At 61.1% G+C, this 12,241-nt stretch overlaps 1 protein-coding gene across 1 annotated transcript in view; it reads right to left on the reverse strand.

Moving 5' to 3' along the window:
* The window catches only part of SH3BP5 (SH3 domain binding protein 5), a gene marked incomplete at its 5' end in the record, with an annotated part of 54,618 nt that overhangs the window by 27,857 nt on the left and 14,520 nt on the right, over window positions 1–12,241 (reverse strand). Inside the window, 1 exon segment of the mRNA XM_014585083.2 lies at window positions 7,009–7,137. Within this exon segment, the coding sequence (XP_014440569.1) occupies window positions 7,009–7,137 (129 nt within the window).

Raw genomic sequence — 12,241 nt, forward strand, 5'->3', positions numbered from 1 at the left:
CCCCTCTTTTGGCAGCCGCCCCCCCATCCCTGGCTCCCCGCCACTGGCCACGCAAGAAAGGGTCAAGCAGCTCGTTCCGGCAGACCAGCCACACCGCCCACCCCCGCTCCAATCCCAGCCCCTGCCAGGGCCAGCTCCAGGGGGTGAGGTGACGCCTCCAGACCGACTGACGCTAGAGCCCCAGCTGGGTCAGCAGCTTTCAGCCTGGGTCACGGGCTGCCACCTCCTCCCGACCCTGTCCCAGCCCAAGCTTCTAGGCTTCCAGAGGCAGCAGCTCCGTCCCCAGAGCCTGCACCCGGGGTGGGAGCCCCAGGCGAGGCCAAGTTAAGAATCTGCTCTCCTTCGGGGACATCAGTCCCTGGGTCCACCTGCCGTCACTTCCCTGGCGTGCCCTGAGCTCGGGCAGGGATGACGCAGTTCCCAGGCTCTGGCCTGTGACCACCCAGAAGGAAGGTGACCAGGGCACAAGGAGGATGTAGGGGCCAGCCCCAGTCCCCAGGTCCCCACTGTGAGAACTGCCAGCGGGGGGCTGGGACAGAGGGAGGCAGGAGCAGCTGGGCTGCATCCAGGGCTGGGGCAGACTGCCACGGAGGAGGCAGCTCCCCAGGGCCTTGGACTACTGGATTCGAATCCCCTCAGCCACCCCTGCCCAGAAAGGCCGGGGCACACAGGGAAATAACACGGATGACCTCCAACCTGCTTTCCCACCTGCCAGCCAGGGATGTCCCCGTGAGTGCGTGTTCAGGGTGCAGACAGTCACAAAAGGCCTCCTAGGTGCCCAGCCCAGGACCAGGCAGACCAGGCCCCGACCACCACCCCTCGCCAGGCCCGTGGAGGTGAGTACAGAGCACCTGCCCACACAGACTGAGCGCTGAGGGGGCCTCGTAAGCCAGGGCCGTGGCAGCGTGACAAGAGCCTCAGTCTGTTTCCCTGCAAAGTGTAAAATCAGAACAAGTCCCTCGGCATGGAGAGCGCTGGCCGTGCCAGGACAGTCAGGGCTGTCCGCTCCCTCCTCCTTTTTTGGTCTCCGACTCCCCTTCTCCCACAGTTCTGCCACAGACCAGCCCCGGCCCTGAGTACTCGCAGACAACGGCCCACCGAGCACGGGTGCCTCCCCCCAGCAGCCTTCCTGGCTGTTTCCTAACGGCCAGACGGTGTGTGTGCTTGTCAGAGCGAGTCAGAGAGAGAAAGCGCCCTTCCTGGGGCTCCTCACACCGCAGTCCCTTCTCCTCCATGTCTCCACCCCCTCAGAATTTGGGGTACGCACACACACACAAGCCACCGCAGCCAAGATTCTAACTATGGCTGGCCATGCAGGCTCCAGCTCCCTAACCACTAAGCCCCAGGGCTGGCCTACCTTCCACACTTGAAAGGGTGAACTCCCAACCCCCAGAGCCATTGGGAGCCCATCCTCACTAACTGCTGGTCCCAGGCGATTATTTTTAAAAGCCAGGCCCCTTGGGACCAGCAGTTGCGTAATGGCTATGTCGGTGTCTTGAACTCACGCTGGGCGCGTGTGCGTGCGTGCCCAAGATGCCGAGAATGGAGAAGGGATTGCGGCGTGGTCATCCCCCCGGGGGGGTGATTTCTCGCTTTCTGTCTCTTTGTCTCTCTCTGTCTTTCTGGCAAGCGCACGTGCCCTATAGCAAAAACCTCTCAAAAAAAAAGAAAGAAAGAAAAAGGAAAAAGCCAGGCCCCAAGCCGCGGTGACAGCAGCTGGGATCCGGGTGCCAAGGAAGCCCCCCGCCTCATCTCTCAAGTCACAGGCCCGCCCCTAGGCGGACTGTCACCGCACACCGCTGGCAGACGGGCTTGCAAAGACAACACAGCCTTCAAAGCCAGCCTGAGCTCAAGGACAAAGCTCTCCAGTAAGCCAGTGCCAGCTCCCTGGGCCCCCAGCTGGTGAGGAGGAGGGTGCCGTGTTCTTCCTCCTCCTGACAGATCTGGACTTGATGCTTGTGTGTTTCAGGTTTTCTTTACTGCCAGCGGGCGCGTGTGCACACAAGAAGGGGTGCGAAAGCTCCCCGTAAGTCCTGCTGTAACCCTTCTCCCGCTCCTTCCTCCGGCCCAGCAGGATCTGGGGCACGCACACCCACCACGTTAATCAAACTGCCAGGGCCAGGATTCGAACCACAGGCAGCCACGTGGGACCCAACTTTCCACACAGCACATCACTGTGTGCTCCTGGGGGAAGTCACGTGAACCTCAGGAACAATCTGGTCAGCGCACAGACTGACGGACAGGTCCAACCTCTACTGGCCGACCACCGCAGGTCTCTGCAAATCCTCGACAGGAAACCGAGCTGCAGAAGAGGCTGTTTTCTTGGGGAGGCCCCTCTGCTGTTCGGCGAGATGATGTGGAGCAGGCGGACGTGGGTTTCTAGCCAGAGAACGCCGAGGCTGTGGCAGGGGCCCTGATGGGGAGGGAAGGAAGCGCGCCCGGCACCCGGCAGGCAGGAGGTGATGGGACTCATCCCTCTCCCTCTTCTGCTCCATTTCCCAAGTGTCCTAATGAAGCCGAGACCCAGGCCCACGCGGGGTCCTGCTGCCGAACACACCGTTCCTCGGAACGGCTCACGGGCAGCCCGAGCTGGTCTCCGCTCATGACCAGGAGGTGCTGATGCTCAGCCGCAGCCCCTGCGAGGCCCGTGAGAGAACTATGACACTGCGAGGGGTTCCCGAGACACATCCCTGCTGTGCACACGCAGAGCCATGTGGAGAGGAGGGGTGGGAGACAGCCAGAGGAAGAAAACAGGAAGCCCCGCTTGGCAGCGGCTGGAGGTAGGCCGGATACCTCAGGAAGGTCAGAGGAACATTCTACACAAACAAGCTCATCCCTCAGCCGGCCGAGTCCAGCAAGCCCCAACCACAGAGCTGAGTGTAACATCCGGGCCGGCCTCGGCCTGAGCTCGTCCAGCCCCTTGGCTACAGACTAGCGAAGGCCCTTGCAGTGAGGGCTCAGGGTCATTCTGAACCTTCCCCTTCTTCCTTCCCACCCTCCAGAAGGAAGACGGCTCACGGACACAGTGCCCTCAGCACCCCCTTGGGCTCTGGCCGCTGAGAGTCAATGACCCTGGGACCCAGGCACTAGCCAAGCAGACGTGGTGACCCACCGGCTGGCACAAGGGCCCCAGCAACTGGCCTGAGGGTGTCCTTACTGGCGAGGGGAGGGATGACAGGGCGGAGGGCTGCCATGGCCTACCTCCCTGCAGGCCCGGAGCCCCCCAACATGGCGCCCTCCTCCCTTCGCCCCCATCAAAGAGGATGTGGGGCTCAGACGACAGCTAGGGCCCCCAGGCCAACTGGGCCGCCCACCTGTGAGAGGCGGACTGGCTAGAAGGAGCCAGGGGCCAGTCCTCCCTGTCTTCTCTGCACTGAGCGCCGAGGCAGGGAGCGGGGAGGAGAGGCCCTATGGCAAGAAGCTGTGTCCACGGGGGCAGGGAGGGATGCTGGCCTGTCGGTGTCCCCCAGCATCACCAGTCTGTCCACTCGCTCGACACCAACACCTGCATGTCCTGAAACCGCAGACACGACAGTGGACAGACCTGCGTCCCCGTCATCCCAGGGCGTCCTTCGTGTCCCTGGTACGCCGTGACAGGGGAGAAGGGACACGATGAGGGCAGGCGAGGTGGCGGGGACGGTGGCCAGGAGCTCCCTTTTTAGGTCCGCTAGCCTGAGGAGGCCTCGCTGACACGGTGACATCTGAGCTAGCCTGAGGAGGAGGGAGGGCCGTGAAAACTCGGGGTCAGGACGATGCCAGAGGGAACACAGGCTCCACACCAGCACGGCCATGCGGATCGCAGCTGCCACTGCCGCCGGAGGTCCCTGGGTCACCTCTTTCCCAGCCTGAGCAGGGACCAAGCAGGAAAGCCCCAGTAGGGAGGCCACACAACCGCCCAGGGGCCCTTCACAGACCACAGTCGGCACGGGCCCAGGGGCTGCTTTCAGTAGGTGTTTGTGGGTTAAAAAGAATCAGGTTAAAAACTTTCAAAAGAGCTGGTCCTGCAGCCCAGTTGCTAAAGGAGCTGAATCCCATGTAGCCTACCACGGTTCAAATCCCAGCCCCGGCAACTTGGAAAATACTCCAGGCATGTGTGTGTGTGTGTGTGTGTGTGTGTGTGTATGTGTCTAAGATCCTGAGAGGAGAATGGAGGAGAAGGGACTGTGGCATGGCCATCCCCTCTGGGGTGGTTTCTCACGTTCTGTCTCTGTCTCTCCTGTAAGCATACACACCCTACAGCAAAAACCTCGTAAAACAAAAGAGGAGGAGCTTTCTGGACCCCTTCAGTACTTGTCCAGGCCTTACACGGCCAGGCCCCACAGCCTGCCTGGACCCTTCATCAACTCCAGGTCAGGAGCAGGAAGTACACTCGGGGCGTTTGGGGCACAGACCCCTGAGAGGGATGCCCAGGAAGTGGGCCCCGTGGGGACAGGAAGGAAGCTTGTAGGGAAGGCACCTCCTCTCTGGACGCCAGAGTGGGCAGGGCCCAGAGGGGGCAGATGGAGCGTGGCCAAACCTGGTGGGACGCAATCAGATGAGGACTGGGGTACGAGGTTTCAGGCAGCCACGCGGCTAGGAACAAAGGCCACGCCTTGGCAGGGTCCAGCCAGAAGCCTCGCTCAGGCCACGGAGGGCGCGCCCCGAACCCATGCATGGACTCTCAGGAGAGTGTCAGCGCAACGCGGGGGTGCTCTGTGGGGACACTTCGGGGGAGCGTGGACCAGGAAACGGGAGGACGATGGCGGTCTGACTCCTCTCCCCTGGGGTCAACCCTCGTTCGTTCCGAAGGGCTCACGCTGTGGCTGTCCTGCGCAGCGCCCGGCAGCAGGTCTGCACTGGCGCTGGTGCTCAGGACTGGCATCACTGCCCCTCGGCATCTGCAGACAGCACCTTCCATCACGCCTGGGGAAGAGCAGCAGGCCGGGCGGCCCCTCATGTCCGTGGCACACCATGACGAAGGAGAAGGGCGAGGGCCACTGACACCTTAAGGGCCTCAGGACAGCATGGCCGGCCTTCGGCTAAGCCCTGCACCCGGCTGGGTTACAGCCGCGGAGGGCCATCGTTTTAGTGACAGTAGAAGAGCGTGATCCTACACAGGATTACAGATTTTGCAGTGTGTCCTGTCCCTCCTCCTCCCAGTTCCGAGTTTAGGACAGAAAGAATAAGGTAAGCCAGCAGCGGGCGGCGCATTTGAACAGCTGGTGCAGGGCCAGGCGGCATGGCGGTGGAAGTGGCTGGTTCTCACGAGGCCAGCTGTGCAGTCTGAGTTCCAGACCGACAGCCTGAGAAGCATGCTGGGCCCGTGCGTGTGTGCCAAAATCCCAAAGGAGAAAGGGAGGCGAAGCGACTGGCGTGGCGTGCCTCGTGGGGGCACTTTCTCACTTTCCCTCTCTCTCGCTCGCTCTCGCCCCCTCTCCAGCAAGTACACACGCTTCGCAAATCAACGAAACGAAGGAACCAGCACGAACTCGTAGTAGCCTCTCCTTGCCTGTCTCTGTCACAGAAACCAGCCTTCTCCATCTCTACTGGGAGAGCGGATGTCCAGGGAACTAGGAATTCGCTCACCCGGTGACAGTCCTAAGCCCTGGTCAAGTCAACCACTTCCACCCACTGACGGTACTCGGCCTTGTTAGGCTGACACAACGGAACCACAGGGACGACACCTGATGTCTGTCAGTGAGCTACGACTTGTACAACGGCTCGTGTCTTGGGAACTCTGAGTTCCTAAGATGCACCATGGGGTTAGCGCTCCATGAAGAGACACCAGCTGAGAAGCCCACGTGCGCTGAGGAATGTGGGTAACCCCTAGCCCAGGTCAGGCGCTCAGGGGGCACGAGAACTGCTGGGGCTCCTCCCACGCCCCTCTGCTGGCCCTCCGAGGCTGGGAGGTGACACGGCCGCACACTGCATCCCATCGAGGCAGACAGGAAGGTGCGCTCTGAGATGGGGCCAGTTTCCATGCAGCCCCCAGCAATGCCCTGGCCCCGTCCTCAGCTCTTACCTGGGCTCCAGGACAAAGGGCCAGTGTCTCAAAAGAAGGAAAAGGCTAAAGGCCCGCTGTGGCTCAAGTGCCTGACATGCCTGCAAGTGCCTGTGCCGCAGCCGGCTGTCAGGGTACTGAGACGTAACTCCCTGTGCCAAGGGGGAGGGGTGATTCAGGGGGCCTGTGAGGAGCAGGAAGGGGACCGGGACAAGCAGACGCACGGGCAGCTGCCCTGCTCGCGTGACATCGACGGGACCCTGCGAGACCAGCAGCCGTGCCCCGGCTTCCAGCCTGTGAGCTGATCAACCTGTGTTCCAGGACAGCACCAGGTTACGGTATGGGTAACGGTGTGTCCCCTGAAGGTTCCTGCTTTGGAATCCGGTCTCAGTGGGAAGTGGCTGGACCACGGGGGCACAGGCCTCCCGAATCAGTGCTGTGCCCCGGAGCCAAGTCCAGGCTCTCCGGAGGAGAACTCGGCTCCCACCGACGCTGTTAGGAGGAGCCGCCCACACTGTCTGTGCGTGCATCGGCACCCTCTGCTTCGGTGGGTCATGTTGCCGCTGGCCAGATGCCAGCTGCAAGCCCCTGAGCCTTCCGGCCACCAGAGCCACGAGTCAGATCAGCCCCCACTCCCAGTGCAGCTCCTGGGGGTTTTCCGTTAGCAACACGGTAGCGACCAGGACGGCCAGACAGTGAGGGCTGCAGTGTGCGAGGGAGGGGTCACGTGGCCCTGCTCCCGAGTGCCGTCGGGGGGAAGTGGGGTACGACACGCTCCTGTCCAGGACGCAGCGCGTGTCCCCACAGCAGCCCAGCTGGGACGGGGACCCAGGCACCACCTGCGGCACCCACACCCCCACCCGCACCGAGAACTGGAAGGAGGCCAGCTGGGGGAGGGGGAATAAAGGCTGGCCTGGGGCGCGGCGCTCCGTCACACTGTCCCATGGCATGGTGGGACACGCAAACCCAGGCGCTCCAGGCATGGCAGTGTTCAGGAGGGGCAGGGCACGTCCGCGGGGCTATCTTACCTGCCTCGCCACCCTGCGGGCCTCCCAGTACGGCTTCGAGTCGTCCACGGCTTTGCCGATTCTCTTCACCAGCTCGTCCAGCTTGACCGTTGCCTCCACCAGCACAGAGCGGAACCTCTGACGGGCATCCTGCAGCCGGGGAGAGGCAAACGCTCAGGCGTAAGGAGTCGACAGGCACCCGCTTCACCGGCCAGAACACCAAGGAGGGACTGTGCGCCCAGAAAGGCCTCTCCCGGGGCAGCGTGCCCAGAGAACACCCTGCCGTGGTGGAAGTGCCACCGAGCTGCACCGTGAGCCTGCAGCCACCAGCCACGCGTGACCACTGTGCATGGGAGACCGGCTAGCCTGACGGGAAGCCAGCTGCTAATTAGTGCTGATTAGTCCCACTTAGACTTCTGAAACGTGGCTGCAAAGAACAGCAGTTAGATCCCATAGCCCTGCCCAGGGCCAGTCCTATGGCCTAGTGGTAAAGACAGAGGGATCCCACGTAGCTGATCCCAGTTCGAGTCCAGGCCCCAGTGGCTTGGAAGGTGGATGTGTGTGCCCTGAACCCCAACGGGGCAGAGAAATGGAGAAGGGTCTGCAGCGTGACCATGACCCTGCAGGTGCTTTCTCCTGTCCGGCCAGCACACAGGCCCTCCCACAACAAGTAAGGAAGCAGGAGCTGGCTAGCTGGCTCTGCACAGGTGACCAGGGGAAGAGGGGTAGACAGCTGCCCCGACGCTTGGTCCACTCCCGTGACATCCTCAACCACACGCGTGGACAATGTGACGTGGCGGCTGCGAATCACCATGAGCAGACCCCGAGCTGGGCAGGCATGGCCTCCTCAGGGCCCTGCAGCCTGGTGGGTGAGGTGGGCACTACGGCTGCTCCAGAGAAGCCCGTGCTGGGCGTGCACAGGTGTCACGAGCCCCCGCCAGACCAGGAGTCAATGGCAGACTCACAGGAAACTTCCAGAGGACATCTAAACAGAAGTCCGAAGAAAAGCAGGCACTTGGGGTAATAGAGGACATTACTGAGGGGCCAGCAGATGGCGTGGTGGCCAAGGCACCGGGTTCCCACATGGCCTTCCATGGTTCGAGTCCCAGACCCAGCAGCTAAAGGATCCTGCCAGGCACGTGTGCATGCGTGCCCAAAATCTCAAGAGGAGGATGGAGGAGAAGGGACTGCGGCAAGGTCACCCCCACTGAGGGGTGATTTTCCACTTTCCCTCTCTCTGTCTCTGTCTTTCTCCAGCCAACGCGCACACCCTATGGCAAAAATCTTCCTGAAAAGGAAAGAAAGGAGGAGAACCTGACGGGAACGACGCGGATGGGAGTGGCCGCCAGTCCAGCACAGCCTCGAGCAGGGAGTGTGGACGGAACCGTGGGGTTCCCCACTCCTGGAAGTCAGGGTTCAGACCTGAGGGGCAGGAGAGCAGAGACGAAGACGAAGACACTCGGCCCAGGTGGGGCTGCCGGCGCGGGGCTGGACTGGCAGCCCCCCAGCCTCCCTGCACCTCCTCCTTTCAGCAGCGTTTGCACAATGGAGTCACACCAGGGGGCGCACGCATGTTTGCACGTGTGAGTTCGAGAAAAGGGAAATGAGCCGTCAGGAGGAACAGCACATGACCACGGCCGTGGGGCAGCCCCAGAACTAAGGGGGCTGCCCCAGAAGCACGTGACCCCCACGAGGCCCCGTCTGAGAACCTACACACGGGCTGCAGGGCCTCCCGGGAGAAGCAGGTCCGAAGAGCTCTGGTTCATCCCCCTGTCACCTTGAGCGCTGGGCCCCGATGGGTCTGAGAATGTATCGGCTTCCAGGCCAGGACTGGCTCCCAGGGCCTGGGCTGGAGCTGGAGCCTGAGCCTCCAGACACAGGCTCTCGCCCTCCCGTGGAGCACGTCCTTAGGTCATCCTGATTTTCCACCTCTCTCCTGGCAGGCTCGTCCTGGAATGCCTGCCAACGCCTCTGAACACGGAGGACAAGACCAGACACCTCCAGGGCGGGTGCCCCAGGTGCATATGCCCGGCAGCCCTGGAGCAGCGCCCCACAGAGCTTTCAGGAAGCGGGAGGCAGCATGCTGTCAAAGCCCAGATTTGAATTGGCCACGCAGACTGAAGGCTGGCTAACCCTCTTTCTGCAGGACTCTGTGAACCCCCACATTTCCTAGAACACTATGCTTCCCACTCGCAGGGCAGGCTCTCAGAGGGAACAAAGTGAGTGCGAATGTCATACCCCTGCCGGCTCCTGGCACACAGCAGGTGCGCAGTAAGTGCACAAGATCCTCCCCCTTCTGAAAACGAGGGTGGCAACCCATTAAAACCACTGAGGAGGCCTCTCTGAGGTGGAGGCTGACACAACTGAGCAATAGTGCCCTGTAACCCACCGCACAGACAGCCACGTTGCAAAATGCAAATGTCGCTGGACTCCCACGTAGTCAACCGCGGTTTGAGTCCCAGACCCGGTGGCTTAAATTCACGCCGGGTGCGTGTACGTGCGTGCCCAAGATCCCAAGAGAAGAATGAAGGAGAAGGGATTGCAGTGTGGCCATCCCCCTGGGGGGTGATTTCTCACTCTCTGTCTCTGTCTGTCTCTTTCTGGCAAGCACACATTCCCTATAGCAAAAACCTCTTCAAAAAAATAAAAATAAAAAAATAAAGTCAAATGATCTGTCAACACCAAGCTCCTTTCCTACCCAGCAACTGTGAGCTGGAAATGGGGCAGAGGGTTGTGTCCTCACCCAGCACCCTGCCTGAGGCCTGCCCAGCCAGCCTCGCTCCCAGGTCCCGTGCCCAGCCCTGGAGATGACAGGTTGGCACAAGTGACTGGGACCCTCTTGGGGGCCAGGGGGTGCAGAGCTGGGATGGACGTGGCCGTATCCACAGCAGGGCTCTCCCCCATCAGCGTCCATTGGCCCAGCTTAGGTGGGTGCCAGCGTGGTTACCCCGTGCTAGGAGGGGGCTGACACAGGGGAGGTGGGGGATCTGCCCAAGATCACGGGACTGGGAAGCGCAGGGCCCGGGCTTGAACTCTGGCAGGACATACACAAGCCCTGCGTGCCGTGATGAGACTAAGGCCTCGGTACGCCCGGAGCAGATAGTCACCGGAAGGCCACCCGAACGAGCTACCGGCCAAGCCCGTCCAGGCCTGGCCCTGAGGAAAGGGGCTCCCCCGACAGTGGCGCGGCGTCAGAGCCCAGGGACTGGCCCAGTGGACGGGCGCGAGCGGGCGCGATGGCGCGATCCGTGTTGAGGCATCCAAGCCAGAGCCGCATGGGGCCAGGTGTTGTTTCGGTGGGGGGAGCAGGAGAGATCACTTCTGGTTTATACTCTTTTCACTTTAACTTCAGCAAAGTGCACATGTGTGCACCCAGGACAGGGAGAAGGGAGGAGACAGGGAGGAAGACCCTCCGTCGGGCAGTCGGGCCGCAGTCCCTCCTCTTCCTTCCCTTTCTCCTTTCAGGACTTCAGACACACGCTCACACCTGCCTGGCGTGTCTCTCATGCCACTGGGTCTGCGATTCAAACTGTGGGATCTAGCTGCCGAACCACTAGGCCACCGGCTGGCCCCAGAGTATCTTTTATTTATTTTCTTTTTTTTGAGATTTTTGCTATAGGGTGTGTGTGCTCACCAGAGAGAGAGAAAGAGACAGAGAGAGAGAAAGTGCGTTCTCGCCCCCCCGACAGGATGGCCACGCTCCAAGCCCTTCTCCTCCATTCTCCGGTCAGGATTTTGGGCACGCACACACAGGTACCTAGCATGAGTTTCAAGCTACCAGGTCCAGGACTTGAACCGTGATCAACCATGAGGGAGTCCAGTGCTTAACCACCAGGCCACCTGCTGCCCACCACCCCGGAGTGGATTTAGATTCCTCAGGTGATTGTGGTGTGCAGGGCCAGGCCCATCAGCCTCATGAGACTTTGCGATACCTGTTGGGGTGACCACGGGAGGGCAGCCCGTCACAAGACGTGACGTGACACCAGTGACCCTCTAGATAGGGCTCTGCTGCCCTCGGCCACGGTGCTGGCTGACAGCCCGCAGCCAGCAAGCTCACTCACCCAAGATGGGTTAAAAGGTAACACAAGCTGGGACCAGCAGAGGGCGTAATGGTTACATCACTGCTCCACCACAAGGCTGACCGTGGTTCGAATCCTGGATCCGGCGGCTTAAAACTCATGCCGGGTACACGTGCATGCATACCCAAAATCCCGAGAGAATGGAGGAGAGGGGATTGCGGCATGCACGGCACCCCCCCAGAGGGTGATTTCTCGCTTTCGGTCTGTCTCTCTGGCGAAGGTATGCCCTCTATAGCAATAATCTCTTAAAAAAACAAAAAAGGTAAAGCAGCCAGCCTTCCCGGTGACAATCCCCACCTCGACCCTCCCAGAGGCTCACAGCTGCTTGAGTAACAAGTCCCCATAGTGTGGGGTGCAGCCCGCCCCCAGATCTCTCCTACCCGCCCAGCATGGTGGCCTAGTCCCCAGGCCTCGCCCCTGCTCCCAGTCCCTGGTGGACCAACTCTGGCCCCAGAAGGGATCACATGACCCAGGCCTGGCCAATCAGACATGCAGACTCCTAGCCGCAGGTATGGGCTCTTGGGGGGCCAGGGAGGAGGAAAGACATGACTTCCCAGACCCAATGAGGCTTCATCCTGAGACGTTCCTGAAACCGCGAAAAGGAAGAAGTTTGGGGCCAGCAGGTGGCACAGTGGCTAAGGCACTGGACTCTCACATGGCCAATTGCGGTTTGAGTCCCAAACCTGACAAATTGAAAATCACACCAGGCGCATGTGCATGCATGCCCCAAGTCCCAGGAAGAACATGGGGGAGAAGGGACTGCGACGTGGCCATCCTGCTTGGGGGGTGATTTCTCGCTTTCTCTCTGTCTCTCTGCCTGGCAATCACACATCCCCTATAGCCAAAATACCTCTCTTAAAAAAAAGAAAAAAGATATGTCTTTACATCCATTAATGGCAGCTCGCCAAAATCAGACTGAGGCTCTCTGCCTCCGTTCCTAGTTCAAGAAACACTGGGCCACGCTGTCCCCCAGTTACAGGCGACCACGCCTTCCGAGATCAGGGCAGGGGCTGGGCAGGAGGGCCGGGGAGGACAGAAGGCGGCTTTCCCCGCAGGACGAGGTCCGTGGAGGGGACAGCTCGCCAGCACTGAGACGAGCACCCCTTCTACCGGTCAAGGAGACGGACCACGCACCACCCAGCAGGCCGCAGCAGGTTCAGGTCAGCACTGACCAG

This window comes from Tupaia chinensis, unplaced genomic scaffold, assembly GCF_000334495.1.
Source record: "Tupaia chinensis unplaced genomic scaffold, TupChi_1.0 Scaffold148822_2, whole genome shotgun sequence".
Classification (NCBI taxonomy): Eukaryota; Metazoa; Chordata; class Mammalia; order Scandentia; family Tupaiidae; genus Tupaia; species Tupaia belangeri.